Source organism: Leiobunum rupestre, chromosome 8 (genome assembly GCF_980474605.1).
Source record: "Leiobunum rupestre chromosome 8, qqLeiRupe1.1.hap1, whole genome shotgun sequence".
Lineage (NCBI taxonomy): Eukaryota > Metazoa > Arthropoda > Arachnida > Opiliones > Sclerosomatidae > Leiobunum > Leiobunum rupestre.
The window spans coordinates 1,739,137-1,759,571 of record NC_143391.1 but is presented as its reverse complement, the minus strand read 5'-3'; the positions used below and the strand labels follow the sequence as shown (position 1 = coordinate 1,759,571).

General features: G+C 38.1%; 1 protein-coding gene across 1 annotated transcript in view; it reads right to left on the bottom strand.

Moving 5' to 3' along the window:
- The window catches only part of LOC149931646 (nephrin-like), a 158,087-nt gene that overhangs the window by 20,123 nt on the left and 117,529 nt on the right, over positions 1–20,435 (bottom strand). Inside the window, exons 9-10 of the mRNA XM_090156541.1 lie at positions 18,288–18,499; positions 4,323–4,410 (exon numbers count right to left, since the gene is read on the bottom strand). Coding sequence (XP_090012667.1) covers positions 4,323–4,410; positions 18,288–18,499 — 300 coding nt within the window. The remainder of the gene's footprint in view (positions 1–4,322; positions 4,411–18,287; positions 18,500–20,435) is intronic.

The window sequence follows — 20,435 nt, the reverse complement described above, 5'->3', positions numbered from 1 at the left end:
AAATTTAAAAGAAGCGAAAGCCTATGTAGATAATCTCTAAGGAATGTATTAACGGCCAGATTTAGAAAATACTAATGGGGCTTAAGTTTTATACATCGCTTACCACCACCACTGTTCTAATTTTTATTTTAAAATTTACGACACAGCTCCTTGGATCTTGTTATCATCAAACTTATATTAAAAACGGTTAACTTTAATAGGCCTAGTTCGATAACCAATATTTCGTCGTTTGAGTCGGTAAAGAGGAACCATGAATCGCTTCGCTTCAAATCGAGGAACCAGATCATTGTCTGGTGGGGTAACAAAAGATCACGCGATTGAAATATTATAAATATGTGTAAATTAAATTTCATAGTTCCAAGTATCTCTTCTACAATCGCAACCTATAGATGGCGTTAGTATACCCAACCCCTGTAAATTATTTTCCCTACGAACAGCGCTGTAGCGCGTGTGATACACTTCTACAGGAGCTAGTAGGTCAATTTTAAATATACCTTACATTGAAAAAGAATTTAACTGACAGCGATTCGCGATCTAAGCTCCATAGCCAGCCATGTTGTCGTTTTCAATCCGCTCACTTTGGGGTCTCACGCGTAGCCTTTGACAGCGTCTCGCTAAGGGGTTGTCATTTATTTTCTCTAATGACGTCACTCTGTGAAAAGTTTCAAGAAGCTTTATTCCAATGATAAATTTTTGCGGGTCAATACTATACACTTAAGTTTTTACCCATAAATCGAATTCGACTAAAGCCAGATTTCCAGCCATAAAGGCGGTAATTTTAGCGTAATTACAGAATCAATTTTAATATAATAGCGGGAGAAGGGGCGAAGAAAGTCGGGAGGGGGAAGTGCAAGGGGCGGGGTTCTCGTGTCATCCTCGGGAATACGCCCAAGTCACGTAGAACCACCTTCGAATAACTCGCAAAATAGTCCCCAACAATTAAGGAAATTAGGCCCTGTACCGTCTCTCTTTCGCCTCTCGTTTGCATAAACGGTAAAGCTCAGCTTAATTTTGAAAAAAAAGAAAACTCTTTCTCCCGTTTCACTAATTGGGGGGTAGTTTAGCACTGGGCAGTGGTGAATAATTACATACTAATAGCGACTAGTCTGTCTTTGAAATTTGACCTAAAACTGTAGCCTAAAAGGTTTCTAAAATATTTAGATGCCACGGGCTACGCTGACGAAGGGATTAACGATCAAGGAAATCAGGTCAATGGAAGCGTTACAATTTTCAACGAGGTTATAAAAATCACTTTCGCGCTTCGGGACGCGGATTGTAGCGAGTCTCATTATTGCGACGAACGGAGTCACTCTTTTGGCTTTGGGGCCCTTCGAGATCCTTTAATGCACACAGGCAAAGAGGATATAGACGTTAATTAAAGGGTGATTAAAACTAACGTCAATGACAGATTTTCCGTGGTATAAACCCCCAGAAACGTGTTCTCGGTTACGCGAAAGGAATAGTCTTTCGCGGAGTTGGAAGCGTCCTCTGGCTTCGAGACAGAGACAAAGGGGAAAAAGTGAAGGCCAACTCAGTTTCTCTTTACATCCAAAAGTGACCGTAGCCTTCGGTTGTTAAGAATTTCGAAAACCCGTTCGAGAGAGGGAGCCAAAAACGTCAGTTTGTTTCGACAGGCGTCTTCCTCGTTATCCCGAAGCGAGAATATAAGTCCGCTCGTTACAGGCGCTTTCTTTATAAAGAGAAGAATGAGAAAAGTATCCGTTAAACTAGATTTGATTGGAAATGACACCCCCCCCCGTCTACGAAGAGAGAGACACTCTCGAAACTTGCGGTTTGCAGCTCACAACGACAATAAAGCCTAAGGACGTGGCTGAAACAATCGACTGAAGGGAGCGGCGGAGGTCGTGAAAAGTGGACATTTTAAAGAGCGCCACCTATTGTCCTCCATCCGCAGCCAGCCCTTTTAAAATCAGCAGGGCGAAATGCGCGGATAACTCCATCAGGAGGAGAATCTCTTTCCGTCAAATGGAAAAGCTGGCGCGCCGCTCGTTGTTAAAATTCCCGGCGGAATGAAGTGTAGATTTAACCCGAGGATGCGAGCGAGGAATCATTAGAAGCTCTGGAAAGCGGCGAGCCCTTCCCTTCGTCCCTTTATGTATGTATCCACGAAAAGCGCGCAATTTTTCGTTCGAATCAGACGCGAAAGCAACCACCCACAACCCCCACTTTTTAAAAAGCTAGAAGGCAAAAATGTTTCCATTCAAAACTCGAAAACGCGCCGAGTGAAATAATTCGAAACGAAAGGTTCCCCGGGACACAAACAAACGATTTTCGGGAGGTGGCTGACACCCCCAGTCTCTTTTAAAATAGGATCCGATTCGCCAGAGCCCCATTCCGCTTTCCCCTTTTCATTTTTCCGTTTCAAAGTGATATTTTAAAAGAGACGCGGCGCGTGGCCGGAGGGGAGGGTTGGCTTGCGAATTAAAACGCTGCCTCGTCTTTTCTGCCCGTTTGACCTCCGCCAGATATGTCGCCTCTGCAGCCTATTTAAAGTCGTCGATTTTTAAGCCTCGAGCGGCGAAGTCATTCAATTTGAGGCGAACGCGAGCCGTTTCGGATGTTGATGGCAGCGGTTGGAGTTTCAATCTAGCATTCTCTTCATTGTTAATGGCTAGGCCCTGGAGAGGCTCTTCGGACGCGCAATTTGGGGCGAAAATGGACGCGGGAATAAACATTCTTTTATCCGTTAGCTGAGCCTTTCGCGTGTTTTCGGAGATTTAAAAATTTAACCACGCCGCCGTTCGAAAACGAAAGAAAGTGTACGTGCTACACTCGCTTTTCCAATTCCATTATACGCGGTCCGTATATCTTTCACCGATTTCTAAACGTATTTGTATATTGTGTGGTCTACTGGAAGCGGAAACAATTTTCCAGTTTCTGTTAATGAACAATATATATAATCTTATAGCTCGGGTAATTTTAAACATCTGAAGATAATCAGTCAGATCAGGATTACCTTTAGTTATACGTTAAGTAGGTCAAATCGATAGCGGTATAAGGCATCTGAAATCTACTCACCTATCGGTTGAAGGTAAATTTATAATTATTTCAGATGTAAACTATCTGGTTTGCATTTTTACCCCAATAAACTGATCTGATAATATCTGAGCGTTAATCTGATATGTAACCTTTCGTTATTATTTTGACAGATCAGATCTGAGAATCTGTTGGAAACACGCAATTCTGATACTTAACTTTTATCAAACTTTATTTATTTATTAACGAGATAAAAATCCATTTAGGCCGTAAAATTGAGTCACGTACCAACTTTGGTTCGATGGTAATTGTGGTTGTTAAAATTATTGAAAAAGTTTGTATTTTTGGGAGATAAAAAGTCTATGTTGCAAATTACTTTCAATAATAATTTCAATTTCGACAATATTTAAATATTTTAATATTATTAACTAAAGGCAAAAGTAAGCCGAAACATTTTCGTATTTAATTACACTGCTAAATGAATGTTAATTAATAAACCATAATACAATATAATTATTAGTATTATCATAAGTAATATAATATTCCCAAGGCGAAATACACTACTACCAAGTCAAAGCTTGGCTAGAATATCAGAGTCAAAAAAAGGATCCGTCGGGAAATTACCATTAAAACGATAGTAACTGGCATACTTAATTTTACTATGTTAATTATGGTATTACTATCATACTTTTATTTCCCAAGAAATTTAGTTCGGAAGGCGCATGTTTTAAGAAGAATCACAGAAATAAAATGGCCAAATGGATTCCTTCCCCTTGCAGTAGGCCTATTGGAAATTTGAAGTTATAAACTTTTATATTTTATACTTCTTCTACGGTAGACTATTTCATCCCCGTATTAAAAGAATCCAACATCTCTGCTACCTAGCATATGGCACTATCAACTGGCCGCCGTAGTGGATCCAGATCGATCAAACTTCGAAATGGCTGCCTCTCTCAACGGGCGGTTTTTTCAACTTATGTCCTCACGTTAAGATAAGATTTTAAAATGGCGCGCCGTATAAGCGGGGTGCGGAGGACACAGTGTCTGGATCATCCCATCTATATTTTCTCGACTTAACTATTCTCTATGTCCTCAGTGTCCTGGTAGAATATGATCATCTATAATGATTCCCGGATGAAAAACCACGCCCCCTTTCGCCTTTCGCCGCGCTATTTTCCCCTGATTTTCAATGTAAGAAAGCGGAGAAAGACAACATGGTACGAAAGTCGGATGTCGCTCTCTACGAGTAAGATGAGAATTTCTAAAGTCGCAGTTACATATTCTCTGTTAACCCTGATACATTCTTGGTTAAAGGAATTACTTACAGATGACAGCGACAGTGGCGGTTTCAGCAACGGTTTGTCCAAGCGTCTCGCTGACAGCCATGCAATGGAAAGTCCTGGTAACCGACTCCTGGAAAAAGCAAAAAATGGAACATGTCAATGGACCGTCAACTGGGAAAGAAAATCAGGTTTTCCTTCTTCGAATTTATCGGCAGAGCCCAACAGATCCAGTTTCGTATACTCCCGTGGTCTCGGATATAGACTATTCTCAAATATAGATTTTACATTTCTGTTTAAGCTTTATCTCTCTCCTTCTTGCCCCCCCCCCCCCTCCGTTTTCTTTTTTTAATAAATGAAAACCCACATACGAGCTTTGGCAATATAGATTTCCCCCCGATTTCCAAAAGGAAAATACCTAGTCAACCGTTGCCTTCTAAAAATGAAATTTTTCGATAGACCTAGACCTCTGTCGCTTCTTCAAGATCCGAGGAGGTTTGTAACAAACGCCGTTTTGTGGGCTTAGATATAAGAATTTGGGTCTATACTACTATTGTCAAGGTTATGGTAACACGTACTACGTACTGGCGTTATTTATTTTTTGTTTGGATTAACTCTTATGACGAAGATGGATAAAATTAAATTTTCTTTTTGCGTAGTCGTGCCCCTAGTTTCAGAAATGTAGGAGTTAACTACTTTAGCTACTCAATCAAACGGAATATCTTCATTTTTGAAATTGCGTATAGCAACATCATAGTATCTGTTGTAACAACTGTGTTTCTGTCAAGAAAACGAGTATAATTAATTGCGTCATAATTTACTAAGCTGAATGTAGCGATTTCATTATTCATAATGAATAATTGGAAGATTATGAAGAATGTATTTTTTGTTTTTAGGGTTAATGACTTTTTGGAAACGATTCGCCGGAATCCAGGTCTTCCAATTGGAAGGCGCCAGCTCTAATGAACCAATGAGAAACAGAACCGATTTGATAATTTTAGGGGGCAGGCTCTCACATTAAGGTTATGATGAGCGGCGAAAAAAAACGTCTAAACATAGTCGTTCTTTCGTTGTAGAAATAAGTTATTTTAGCATTCAACAGCCCATACGTTGTCAAAGCGAGATAACTGGACATAATATTTTCAGAGGGTTTGTTACCAGAATAACCCGACTTGTCAAAAATTACAATTTTAACCAAACCAAATCAAGTAACCTAGGTACGAAAGTCACTTCATAGGCACAATTGTGTATTTATTTATTTCCGGCACCGCTTTAAGCCCAAACGGCAAGGACCAATGAAGAGGTTTAATAAGTGCCTATTTATGTGTTAAGAAAATTGGTTTTAAAAGAGATAGTTTAAATTTAAGTCGAAAGATTCAAACGGGCCTAGGTAGAACCATAAAAGGCGCCCAAGTCACGAAGCGACTTTTAATGTCATTAATTCAGATGGTAGAATTATACTACGTCGGAGGGTAGTGGCAAGCCTTTCTCGCCACGCGAGTCAACAGCTCCCTACACTCGCTATTACATTTAACCATAGCTAGTTTTTAATGGAAAGGGGAAACCGAAGATATCGGGTTAAATTCCCTTTAACCAGTGGTAGGCTATCTTGAAAAACTCAGAAGGAGCCCTTCAGAGTTTTCACCCAGTGACCCCAGCTGAGATCGAACACGGCTCCTTGTGGTGTGAGGTGAAAATGCTAACTACTCCGCCATCTTCTTCCGCGAACCGGGCGACTATTATGTTCTGAGTAACCTAAATTATTCATTATGGATAATAATGAAAATAAATTGAGCTCTTCTACTCTCGTTTTAATACAGCCAACGTTCCAATAAAACCGTCAATGATAACGGAAAATTTTCCGCGACAAATTCGAATTTGTAATTCCCGATTCATAAATAGGGATATTGCCAGTTCCGTGGTAAACGTAATAAAGACGAAGAAGTTATTTTTATTAGGTTTTACTTTTATTAACACGTAGAAATACATTCGAATTTATACCTGATAAACCGAAATAAATGGCGCTATAAAAAACTTGGATAATTTATACTACGGAAATACAAATCAAATCGTATAGTTTCCAGATGAATAACGCGCGGAATTTTGGGTTTTGCCTAAAAATTTCATCTTCTCACGATGAAACCCAATATGTGGGATTTACATTCATTTGTCATAACAAAGAATAAATTTTTTTGAAGTATCTACAATAATCCCATGTTGAAACCAATTTAGTTGGATATGTATTGTTTAGAATTTGAAGAACGTACAATGATCCCATGGTGAAACCAATTAAACAAGATTTGGATTGTTTGGTCGAAACATCACGTTCAATATCCCCATTGTGAAACCCATTAAATCATAACCTTAAATATCCCCATGGTGAAACCAATTAAGTGGGATTTATATCGTTTGGTCAAAACAAACATCTTCAATGTTCACATTCTTCTGGTAAAACCAAAAATAAAATGATCATGGTGAAACTATGTTTGTGGCAATTTAACGAGGTTTTATCAACCATACATATATTGTAGTAAATAAAACAGAAATAAATTAAAAAATTAAATCTTTTTTAAGTTTTTTTCACTGGAGAGTAACATTATATTCATTATTTAATCCTGGTTTTTGCTAATAGAGACTTGGCACTCCGTAGCTTTGACCATGGCCGCCATTGTGGTATTATTTTTCTCCCCACGATAAAAACTATTTAAAAAAACTGTGACGTAGCACTTCCAAGTCCCTATTAGGTATTTTGGTTTAACAATTTATTTTTTACCAATTTACAGAAGCACGCGAATCGGAGCAACTATATATTAGACCAACAACGTCCAACTTTCGCTTGGGCGTTTCTGAAAACTATAAATTTACTTTAGTGCACCCCCCCCTCCTCGAAAGAAGGACTGCACTGCACAAAAAGGGAAGTGCCTATTCCCCTTCCTCCGATTTTGGTGCGGAGAAGTTATATTTATGGGAGCGTTAACGGGAAACGAATCTCGCCAATACCCGGAGAAAGATCGATCGGATATAGAAAAAACTGTTTTCACTATTCGCTAGCTATTTCTTCTACGTTGGCACACACGGGCACAGAGCGACGTATTGGAAACGGTCTACATTTATATCGGTCGGATATAAGCTATAACCCGGAGAAAAAAGCCAAGTCCCTAACTAAATTATATTTTCTTCGCAACTAAATAGAAACCCGCCCACTTCTATTTACGCTTCGATGAAATAAACGATTAGCCCGTCAGCTTAGGTTGAGCTTGAGGGGGGGGGGCACTCAATTATCGTTGAATTTCGAAATGGTAAACACAACTTGGCCGCAGCTATACAGTTATAATGATAATGAAGTAGTTTTCATCGCGTTATTTGAACAAATTGTAACTTTAAGTGTGATTCAGAGCGAATAGTTTCGTGAGCAATGTACGGAATATATATTAACGCTGCTAAATTCATTTATTTTGTTATATTTTATTAACTATTTTATAAGTATTATTTTGGTTGCCTAATTGTTGTTACATATCACTTATTACTTATATAATGTATATTTTTAAATTAATGCGTATTGATTTAGCTTCCAAACCACGTAAAACCAGAAATTTCCCCGTCGAGATATATTTATTTATTTAAAAGCCATATTTTTCTGATTTAGTACTTTAGTACTTATACAACATTGGTTTAAAAAAATCGTAGCTACGTAACCCTTTCGGAGCCAGCGAAAGAAGATAATTCAAACAAATAGAATTACCGTTTTATTGAGATAACTTCTAAATTATACAACTCGGATTTTAATTATAATTACTTACAAATTATCGGTTTATATTATTTATCTGTTTTGTATAATATTGCCGACTTTGGTTTTATAATTGCTTGTTCTAAATTTTCGGGTTGGTTTTATAATGGGTAATTGTAATTTGTCAGGTTGGTTATATAATTGCTCATTCTAATTGTCGGGTTGGTTTTACAATTGCTCACTCTAAATTGTCGGGGTGTTTTTACAATTTGTCATTTTAAAATGTAGAGATGGATTTAAAAACGACTTATTCTAAACTTCCAGATTGGATTCTAACCTTTTCATTCTTATAAATTCAGGGTTTGGTTTTTTGTAAAAATTTAGCATTTTAAAATAATATTCTTAACGATAATCTAACAAAAGTCGAGTTTGAAATTGGCGGTTTAAAGCGTTTCGATAAAAATTAAGTAGTTACCGACGACGAAAAGAGCGCGTTTAAACACGACAGGGGAAGGGTAAAATGGGGTTGGCGAGAATGTCAAAATTTCGGTCATATCCCAGATTCTCTCGTGACACAAACTTAAGCTATTCATTCGACAAGATACCAGGGAGATATTCGGGAGAAAAAAAGTAAATTCCCGAAAGACTACGAGCTCTCCTTCTCTGCCGTATAAAGGAAGATGGGCCAGAGCGGGTGACATTTTCTTCGTGGAAAGATGCCAAGAACAAATATCGATCCGCGAGCGGAAACTCGGTCAAACGAAGAGAAAAGGGGATGCCCCTAAAGAAGCCTCTTTTTCGGCCGCAGTTCTTTCCGCAGGTAGGCGGCCCCAGCGCCACCGCCGGCCCCACCACCTTCGAAGTCTCGTTTCTAAAAAGGAGCGAATGAAGGACAAATTTAAACTAAAAAGCGGCGGGGTCTCAAAGTGAATGCTATTTCCTCGCCTAATCGTCGCCCGACCAAATGCCTACGTTCATCTCTCTTCCGCGGGGCTGGATCGTACTTCTTCCGGGCCGTCGGAGAACAATTAGAATGAAAAAGCTTGTTGGTCAAGAATTAATGATTCGTCGCGAATGAGAGGAAATTCCCCGCTTCTTTTTGCCCTCGGCCTCGGCCACTTTTTGGCTATTTGCGTTTTCCGTTTCTTCGTTTTCCAAATTTAATTGCCGTAATATATATACTCGAATCGCTTTGACTTTAATGGAAATTTCAAAGTGTACGGCTTACTCGCTTTCGAAGTTTGTTTTATTTACGCGCTGCGAGGGTGATTAAATATCTATCGAAATAAATGCGCCGTTCTTCAAAGGGGCTTAAAAAGGTTTAAACTTCTTCTACTAAGAAGGAGCTAGTAGATAATTTATTTTTAATGGCAGAATGACTGTCATGTTAGGTTAATCTAAAAAACTAATTTTTCTCTTCTAATTTCCGAAATGAATCGAGAATTCGCGATAGTCAATTTTACGTCTGCAATTCGTCGAAATACGCTTTAATTGTATTTAAACTTTAATTAAATTTGCAATTGGCATTGTCGCCATTAGCAGTTGACGAAGCAGTCATCCGGTAGTTGGCTACTGGCAGTTTCAATACACCAAGATGATATAATGGAAAAAATCCGACTCCCATTTCGTGGATATTAAGAAATCAGAAACCGACTTTACGATGCAATTCAAAACTTTAAAATAAAAAACTTTTTACTCTGAAATTTCCACTAAGAATTATACGAACGTATGACATAAAGATAAATTTTCTCTTACATTTTAAAAAGCTTTTAAATAATAAATTCCCTGGCAACTTTAATCGTTTTTTGTGGAACTCTACTTTTTCAGGCATCCGTTGCTTTTACTGCTGGAAATTGAAAACAAGGAATAACCTCATTTCGGAGACGGTAAATATATTTAAACTAGTTTTTCTTCCACTTTGCCAGTTCACGAGGAAAAGTTCAGTTTGTACAAAATAAAAACCCATTTTTTAGGTAGGGTAGGGCGTGGGGGGAGATGGCCTTAAGTTTGACCAAGAAATTTTTAAAGGCCAAGAAGATAAAAAAAATATTTAGCTTTCTCAATTTAGATAACAAGAACCTGCTAAATTTTACGCGTTTTCCAAAACTATTCTTTCCCTGTTTTTTGTGGAAGGCATTTTCTCACCTTGAACGAACGAAACTAGCCGCCTCCCGCTCTTTTTAACTCGGCGCGAAACTCGCCTTTTAGCACCGAACTAAACGCCGAACAATAAAAACCAGGGAACGTCCGAATTTTTTTATGGACCGAAAATAAGGAGGGTTGTATGCCTACGCCCCATTTCGCGCTTAAAGGTGGACCAGAGCGCGCGCCTCGGAATTCGCAAAATTCCCTTCTTAACACCCCCCCCTCCCCTTTCGCCTCTATTACTTAATACACAGTTCACTCCCTTTATACTAAAGTTACAGCCCTCCACGGAGCGACCTAGCGGAAACAACGGTTTTAAGTCCAGGGACTGACGCCATCTAGGCTCGAAAAAGACTTATAAACGGAGAAGAAACGGGCCGATTGCTTTCTTGATGCCACTAGTTAAAGGGTTAGGTAAAGCAAGGATAACATAGACTTCATACCCTATATTCAATGTAGAACTGTTCGTGAGCTTGAGCCAGCTCGGGCTCGTGACGAGCGAACCAAGTTCGAGCCGAGCCGAGTCAACTCAACGGCGGCTCGATAATTAAACAAGCAAGCTTTTTTTGGCCGAGCCCAGCCGAGCCAATAGGTATCGAGTCATATAGGCTCACGAACCGGATCGCTAGCTAATTGCGAATAAAAGGGTAAACCAGCGCTGCAGCACCTCTTTCGAGTGTGGGAGAAAGCCTATCGCAGCCCCGGTGCCTCGAGATGTGATACCTCCCACTTTAAATCACTGTTTATTTTTGCCTTTCTTCTATCCACCAATAACGGTGTGGTTTTTACTTTTAAGCGACATAATGCACGAGAAAAAGTTTTTCCCACTCTCCTAGCTGTAGGAATATTACTATATTTTTATATACCAATAAATTCCTTAATAGGGGGGGGGGTATTTATTTTATCGATTCAAGTCCTACATTTAGTATTTTTAAACACGCATCTAAAGCGAGTCAAGCCGAGCTCACAAAAAGGTCGCTCAGCTCGGCTCCTAAATAATCCTAAATTTCGAAGTCATTGCCTGGCGCTTAGTCAATTGCGCTTACCCACTTCCCCACCGGAACTCCGAAAATCATAGCTCCATAGTTATCATGGTAACCAGCTAAAGATTGCGTCCTACAGAAACCGTCAGAGGCCGATTTTTTGGAGGTCACGTGCAAGAAAAGAGAAATCGCATCGTTACTAAACTGTCAAATGGAAAGCTCTCTCAATTCGAATCTAGATTAGGGAGTTTCATATTTTCCTTAAGGACATTCCACCGTTAGATTAAAAAATGCCGTGACTTGTGGTTGAAGATTAGGTACAGATAGAAGAGGGAGGAAATGGGGGAAAGCATTGTGTAACGATGATATTCGTTCGCCAGTTTTATAACGAATGTTTAAATTCTACTGTCGGGAGAATGACTGTGTTGAGATTAATAGCGTTGCGATGAATCCTGCTGGTGCACGAAGACTAAGCTCCTTCAGTCTGAAAACCAAACCTGCCCGGTTTCTCATTGGTTCCTTAAAACTGACGTCTTCTGAAACGATTGAAGCGCACGCTGGTGACGTTTTTATTTTCCTCCTCTCGTGGCGGGGATCAACTAGACTAAGATGCCCTAGGTTAGTTTAAACGCGTTATTTCAAATTGTGAATTGATTTATTCGTATTTAATTCTTTTTAAAAGGTTCCGAGAACGTCGAAATTTTAACAATACATTAATTGATACACCTTTTTTGGCTACATAGATTTTTGTCCAATAGATAAAAACATTCTGGTTAATGTAAGCCCAGATTTGAGCGCCATACTACATATTGCCTTGAACATTTTGTTATTCAGTTGTAGAGTACGTTAGGTATTATTTTCAGTGTCGTTTTCGCCTTATCTGTAAAAAGAACTTGTTTTATGACAAGGCGAACTTCTTTTCCCGCATTTTCTTTTTCTTCAGAGCTTCTGACACATTTTGAAGGCGTCGGATGCCGAGGAATTTATACTGAAAAGAAGCTACTTAGATTTTTACAACTGTACTGAGCCCCGCGAATTGGAGCTCTCCCGCGAATCAAATGACGCGGAACCAAAAAATTTACTTCCAATAAAAAAGTCTGAAAGTTGTTAAAGCAACTGTAACTATTATCAGAAGCTTATAAAATTGCTTACGTAGAAGTATCCGTCTCCCGAAACTACTTATGTTATTCGATTCAAACTTCTACAGTATAACCCGGCCACCTGAAATTATGCCCTTAAGAGTAGCTAGATGACTGCGGCCTAAGGTGGTTCCTCGGGTATTAGCCTAGCTGTTTATTTTTATTATTACTAAACTATTAATTAAAATTTTCGGTTGGTTGATATTTATGCATGGTTTCAATTCTTACCCGATTTCAACCTAAATTCGGATTTAAAATGTTTAGATGAAATCTAACTAAAAATTAAAGCATTAACATTCGTTTTTATATTTAATCAAATCCCATACGCTGCCAGTTCAAATAAGTCAGAGCTTAAGAATCGCTCTATTTGGGCGTCGGTCACGTGGTCAAAGTTCATGGTCACCCATCCCTCCATTCGCAGGCGTCTATCACTGCTTAGCAAGTATAAAGACTCTGTCAGGCAAAGAATGGATTTTGTTTTAGTTTTATGATACATTTCGATGCAGTGTTCACATCCGCTGTTTGGTTAAAATAGATCTTCCGTTGGAAATTAGCTAGAGTCTATGAAATTAAATGTTTCGTAGATCTTGCAAGATGTACTTTAACACTTCTGACGTTACTTAATAGAAGGTGGCTATCCAAGCACATATTTTAACGATAAATAGTAAAAACATTATCGAAAAGTTATATAAATTTAAAAACACAACATTTTTGGTTATACAATAATCATCCCATACTCTTATAAAATGTTGTTTAAGACTTTCTCCGAAAACAAATCAGTAATCTATTCGGCATACTTCCTATTTTGAGATAATATGGCTTCTTGATAATAGGAAATACTCCATCTCAAAGGTAAGCACTCGAAACGGCAAATACAAGAAAGCTTTGACCCATATTGATAATTTAATTTAAATATCGAATTTTTCGAGAAACTTTTATTGTTTGCTTTTTGGAATAGACAATTTTGAGACACGTCTCAAAGAGTAGATTCGAAAGACTACGCAAAAAAGGGATCATTGATTATAAATTTTTCCAGGGACTTAATGGAAAAGTTCTGTACTTTCGTCTTTACATTCGGTTTTCCGAAACGGGTATTCTACGAAGATACGCTTATTTTATCAAGCCTCAAAAATATATATTCCATACCGTGGGGAATATCACTCCCGAAAGAGGGAGTAAAAAATATATAAAAAGAGGATTCGCCGTAGAGACGAGAGCCTGTATATATATTTCTTAAAGACATCTTTTACGTCGAATCTTAAAAGCTTTGGAAAATTTTTTATAGGAGTTTCCATCTCGACAGACTTAAGAGCCATAAAAGACTCGGCAATGGAAGTAAAGGAAGAAAAAAATAAAGAAAAAACGGTTTAAGAAACGTTTACAGCGACATTTAAGAGTTTGGCGGAGAGACGAGAAGGCAGTTGTGAGAGTTACGCCAAAAATCGCCATTCTTTGGTTTTTTTCGCTCTTCTAAGACTCAAACCCTCCGCGTTTTAGTTTTCTCATTTTTCTGGAGCTTTTTGTGTGTTTGGTCTCATGAAATTCGAGGAGTCTTTCGATCTTTTATGAAGTCAAAACTGTTTGTTTATATTCCTGACAGATAACCGTCTTAGATTACGAAGACAAAAGAAAATAACAGAAACAGCGGGATGATATGGCTATTTTATACAGATTATTCTATGGGAAAACGGTCCAAGGTTGTAATTAATCAAAATATAGAAGTATTATTGTTGCAAAAGGGAAATTTACGGGCATCGTCTTAAGCCTCGGTGCTCACTCTACATAAAAAAAACCCATGACCTTGAAGTCATGGTTAAATGTTCTACAAAATTAGCTATAGAACCGTAAGGTTTAGACTCAAAATGTGATGGCAAACATAGCACAGAGAAAAAGGAACTCGAGTAATCAGTGACAAGACCGTACTAAAGAAATGACTAATTACCGATTTAGCCTTTCAAAAAGCTGTTCTCCGTTTCTAATGCGCGTAATCGGTGCAATCGGTCCCACAGAAACATAAAATTTCTATACTATCCTATGGAAACCATTAAGTGTATGTGGGGTTCTGTACAATATATTAAAATAATATGGAAAAGACCAACCTTCTGTAGCACACCTCAAATTTCTATAGAAACAATATTTAGAAACGTTTTTTATAAAGAATTTTTATAGAAATTGGATAGCATATATTAGAAATATTAAAATCCAAAAATAAAATTATAGTTCTAAAACATTCTATTTCAAGATTTATTTGTATTTGGAACTGAGCAATATAAGTAAATAAAAATTAAAGTATTTCAAAATACAAGCAGATTTCAATAAAAACTTCATTTATTTGCTTAATTTAGTTTTAATAACGTTGAAACCACGGTCTAGATTGTATATAAAGGAATATTTTTTTATTTAAATGTGTATTAATCACATTAAGTTGAGTTTATAAGTCGTTACATGAATATGTAAAAATTAAAATCCGATAAATATAGTATTTTCTATAAAATTAACTGGTTTTTTATAAAATTTACTAGGTTTTTTCTATGAAAAACGTTTTAAAAAATTTACCAATATTTCTGTAGGTTTTAAGGAAAACACCAGCTTTTTTCAATAGACGTTTTATAAAAAAAAAATGTAAGGGTTTAAGAAAGTGGTTCGCAAATCGAAAAATCAAATAAACATATTTCAAAGACACTTTGAATTATTATAGGCAGTCTTGAAGTGGACACCCTGTATAAGGAGATGGTCTAGGTAGAATTTTTACGTGACAGTAAATTAAATGTATGCTGAATTTCCTTAAACCTTAGCTCAGAGAGGGCGTGATGGGAATAAAGCGTAATGCAGTAATCTTCCAATATAGAGATGACGACCTCAAGAGAAGGCTACCTAAAAATTTGTAAGTTTTAATTACACTATTTTTACTTATAAGTAACTTAAAAGTGCCGCGTTCCTACAGTACTTTGCTCCCAGTAATTAACACAAGGTTTAATTCGTGGTTACTACAAGCAAGCTTTGCTTCAATATCCGTTTTTAAATAATGTGATTAAATCTTAAACACGTTGTTTCCTCAGAACGTTTAGTAAAAACTATGAAACATCAATCCACGTTCGTTAACCTTCCTAAATCTTTTATCAGACGTTATCTGATAGTTGGTCGAATTCCTTCCCAGAACGCGGGGGGGGGGGGGTATTGAAAAAGTCACTGGTACGCTCTTCTATAGCGTTGAAAGACGTCAGTTTGAAAGAGCAAATGAAATACCTGTTTTGATTTCATTTAAGAGGAAGGAGCTTACTCTTCGAGTATTTGTGGATTGGGGCAACGCTATATATCGTCTACTCCGAGTCATTTTAAATATTACATGTAAATCAGGCGAGTAAGTTGATATATACTATATCAAGTAATGGTTTTTGTAGAGCGCAAGAAAGCTACTCTCGCTTTACATTAAGCCATTGAAAGTGATTTTTGAAAGCAATTATAGATTGAAACGTATCTAAACTAACCGGATATTATAGAAAGAGGGACATTAAAAAATGAAAGGAACCGCAGAGTGGGACGGAAGAAACATTAAGAAAATTGAAGCTTCAAAGAGCGAAAGAGCTAACCCGAAGGGAAGGATCCGAAGAATTTGGGGAAAAACCAAACATATCAAACGCGAGGCCGGCGTAGAAACAACCTTAAAATAAATCCCAGGGCGTTTCGAGAGAGTTCGCAGCAATAACGCGAATGTAACAAATGTACAGTCAACTTCGCGTAAGTACATAAAACAATATCGTGTATTCCACCAAAGTGTGTACATTGCAGAGTCCTTATAGGTAAACTGGCCAGCGAAGATTGAACAAAAACGATACGAGCGCTAATAAAGACACGCTAGAGAACCAGGGAGGGGGGGTTAGAAATGCCTTCATTCATACCATTGTCAATATTTCAAACAAATGTAAAAAACCCATTCATTTCATTGGGTGAGTTTTTCGGCTATAGTTGACTACGACTATTGGTAAACTAAACCATTTAGCCCGCCTCGGATAGCGCTGCCTAGTAAGAACCGTCCGATTGTGGGAAAAGAACCCGAGGCTTGGCGTTCGAGCGCGAGTAGAGAGTTCGATAGGCGGAGTTTTTTCTCCGTTTGAACTCCGGCGTTTGATTTATTGCGAGAATCTCGAATGATTTATGATTCAACAAATCTATGAAACAAGGGCGCGTCGCTCCCATTTCTTATTTCGGGGTTCAGATCGGGGGGTATACGCGGAGGGGGTCGAAAGAGCTCAAACCCGAAAGATTTACAAAGTTACGAAAGGGCGATTGGAGTTCTAAGCTATAAAAAAACCCCGGAAGAAACGGGCAAAATTAAAAATAAATGGAGAAGAGTGAGGCCAGTAAAGCGCGGTCGCTTCTCTATTTGTCCGGAGAGCGGGGCAACGATGCGGTTGCCGAATTTCCCAATAAACCTTTTATCATGTCCTGTCGATAAAACGTGGCGCGAGAAAGACACTGAAGTCGTTGAAGCAGGCGAGTGGCTTGTACGGAGGGTCACTGTTGTTGGGCTGAAAGCGGAATATGATGGAGAACGGCGCATGGCCAACGAAACTGGATTGGGTTTCACGACGCCCAAATAAAAAGGCAAAGATGCGCGGTAGCGCCACCATCACGTTATTCTCATCTTACAAGACCTAATCGAGTTAAACTACTACCAGAAGCTAATAATCTATCTCTTACGACTGAAGTATTCATCCTTATTACTTATCAGCTAAAGGAAGTAATATTACGAGTTAGAAAAGGGCTACTTCTCGAGCAAATTATATTATATTCTTCTGATTTTTGATATAATTTGAGTTAAGTGGTCATCCCGATATTTATTCTTTACCACGATAGTTTTCACAGTAAGAATAAAACCAGTAATATCATTTAATTTCATTAAATGGAATGTCAGTATGTTTCGAAATCGCTAAGTTAACATTAGTTACATTACATTATAAGAATGACATTTCCTATTCTCCGAAAGCATGTCATAACGTGGCTAAGAACTCCAGAAACTTTTACTACTCATTGGAAATGCGCCTACAGATATTATATTGAGCAGCCCCAGCTTATTGAAAGTTTGAAAAATAGAAACTTAAGAGTGCTTTGGCAAAATATTGATGTATTATGGTTTCGTACAAAATTATTTACAACTTCAAACACTCGATTCGAGGTTTGATTAACTGTTGGCTGACAGTAGCCAAAACAGAGATTCTGGCTCCGGTAATTAATAATTTATATCCCCATGAGAGACCTTTTTATTGTAGATTCAATTTCGGGAAGCAAACCTGTAGAAGGACAGCCCGCTTCTCTGTGACTGCACGGGTCCCGGTAATTCGTATCGGTTTGTACTCCATCAAGTACAAAACTGTCATCAGCCGATAGCGTTCCACGTCATACTTAAGATATGGCGTGACTAGTAGTTAAGGTAAGCTGTAGTAAATCCATAATTCCTTACCGTACCGTACTTAAACGGCATCTTTAAAGTACAAGCGGAATGAAATGGTGAGTGTTAAATTGATAGACTAGAATTGATACGTTGCGAGAGATAAAGGTCGGGTCTAACCGAACACCAACTCAGTATTCGCATTATGGGGCGACCCGATATAGGCTTAATCTCTACGTACATCAGTCAAAACGCTCACTGGATAGTGCAAACTATCGTTGGCCGCAGTCGCCCGACGACGTGGCTCTACCTGATTATATAGAGGAACTCTGTTTAACATTCGACTAATAGCTACGAATGGAGTAACGCTACGATATTGACTTTAAAGGGTTAAGGCGGGACGGACTCCTCTCGAGATGTCAACGACGTCTGGCTTCCGGCCAATGGCGTCCTCCCACTGGCTCTCTCGCTAACTTCGCCACCTGGTCCACCTCCCTTCCATTACAACGGGCCAAGTACTATAATAGTTATAATGGGCGACGGTGGTCGGTCGACTGGCCGCCAAAGATAGTTCGCGAGGACATTGAAAGACACACGATGATAGCATTCGATTTCCGACTAATTTACCTGCCTGGATATCGTGACGGAGACGTTGGACGAGGTCATCCAGCCTCCAGCCACCTTCTCCTTGCCCGTGCCCGTCGGTTGAGTCCGGATGCCGTCCACTACCCAGGCGATGGACACTGGCGGGTTGCTCACTCCGGTCACGCAGGTAATCGTCACCGTGTCCCCGGAACGTGCCTCGGCGGGACTGAAAATCTTGACGTCCGCTGGGGCGACTGCGAAAAAAAGCCCAATTATTAGCAAATTACAACGAAGGAAAATTGTATAAGAAAGCTCGTTTAAATTAAAACTTCGTTGGAGTTGTTCACTTATTTAAAGGTTTACTAAAAACTAGTCAGATCCCGATTTTAAAAAACTTAAAAACGTGTTAGGTTTAATATGATATTAAATTAAATCACTTATAAGTGTGTAATCAATGAATTTTCCTTGATGAAACATTATTTTAAAAAAGATACGTTAACGTTTAACCGTTATAAATTGAGTTTGATTGGTTGAATTGTCGGGTGGTTATCTTGGAAATGGTCATATTTATGTTAAGGTCATTTTAGAAATAAAATGATTTTAAAATACATGATACTTCATGACTGGTTTCAAGTTTTTCAATTAAGTACATTAAAAATATACCTATGGCGAGTTTTCTAGCCGGAGCTTGTTTTCAATGTACTTAATTATCTTGTCTTTAAAATCATATTATTTCTAAAATATTATTCTCAACCCTGACTAAAAAAAAGTAAATGATTATTATAGGATATTTATAATTTCTCCCACGTTAGTTTTTTTTTATATTTCTTGAGAAAACCTTCTATAAAATATGACTGTGCAACAGAGTACAATTTTTCGTTGTTTTAGTTTTCCTAAAAATCTTTATAAATTTTGAAATCACAATACAACATTAAATGTATCTTTCGAAATAAAATGATAAATATAAGATTATAAATTAGATTTTTATTATCAACCTCATTTGAGGGGCTAAAAGATTGTAAATGGTCAGATTCAAGATAAAAATAATCCAATAACCCAAAAACTAATCAACTTCCGAAATTGAGGTCGAAAAACCCGATTGAGGTACACGTGAGGATGATAACGACGATGATGTGATTATTCGGAATTATTGCAACTCGAATGAGAGGGTGCAACAGCACGAGTGAATTAAAATTTTCTTTTAAACGAAATTGAGCGGTTTAATATATTGATAAAACTATCCTTCCCATATTTTCTCTATAGAAGGAGAAAATTTGGTGAACGTTATAAAGGCCTTGGTGAGTATGTTGGGCAGTGCAAGGGTGCACTCTCACAGTGGGCTCAAAATGAAAGCATCGATTGGGGGGTATACCCGGAACCAAAAAGAAAAAGGAGCCGACGGAGAATGAGTAAAAGGAGGGGGGGGGGGTCACGAAAGTAAAGAAAAAACCTTCGGATTTCCGAGGCCAATTAGGAAAAGGCACCAGCCGCGAGCTAGCTTGCGCCGATCCATACCCAGTCCGTATAACTACTTTCACTCCTTTCTCTCCTTAGATCCTCAGTATTCCTTTTCTTACCGACGAAAAAAACAAGCGAGTAGCTCTGTGTCAATTTGCGACGGCTTACGGGATTTCGCTATGTGATTGTCTGTCATATCAAGAAAGTATTTATTTCCCTAAAACTCGTGAACGTTAGCGTTGGATATATTGCCACGCTCTTTTAAGTTTCGGAATGACCTTGCTTTGAATTCCGTATGTAGCGTCAACTGAATGTTGCAACGATATAACGATTTTGTTATTGAATGACCCGGGCTTGGTAACAATTTTTTTTATTGATTATATTACTATTATAATACTATGTCGGCGAATTTATTTCAATACATCAAATATTTTATAAAATGCGTTAAAATAAATCCAGATTATTTACCTTTTTAATAAAATATTTAAATACTGAAAATAAATTATACGCATTTTTATAGAATACATATTAAGTTTAAAAAGTGTTATTTCAGGAAGGAATGCACTGGCAGATAAAAAAATAGACCGATTATCTTGCCAAAGGGTACGGGCCCGAGAAGAGATTTAGAGCCCGGTGCAGAGACGTTTTTCAGAATCGCAAATCGATAAATTAACGGAAACGGGATATGGTTTCGAAAAATCGCCAACTTCGCGCCAAATAACAGCGTCGCTG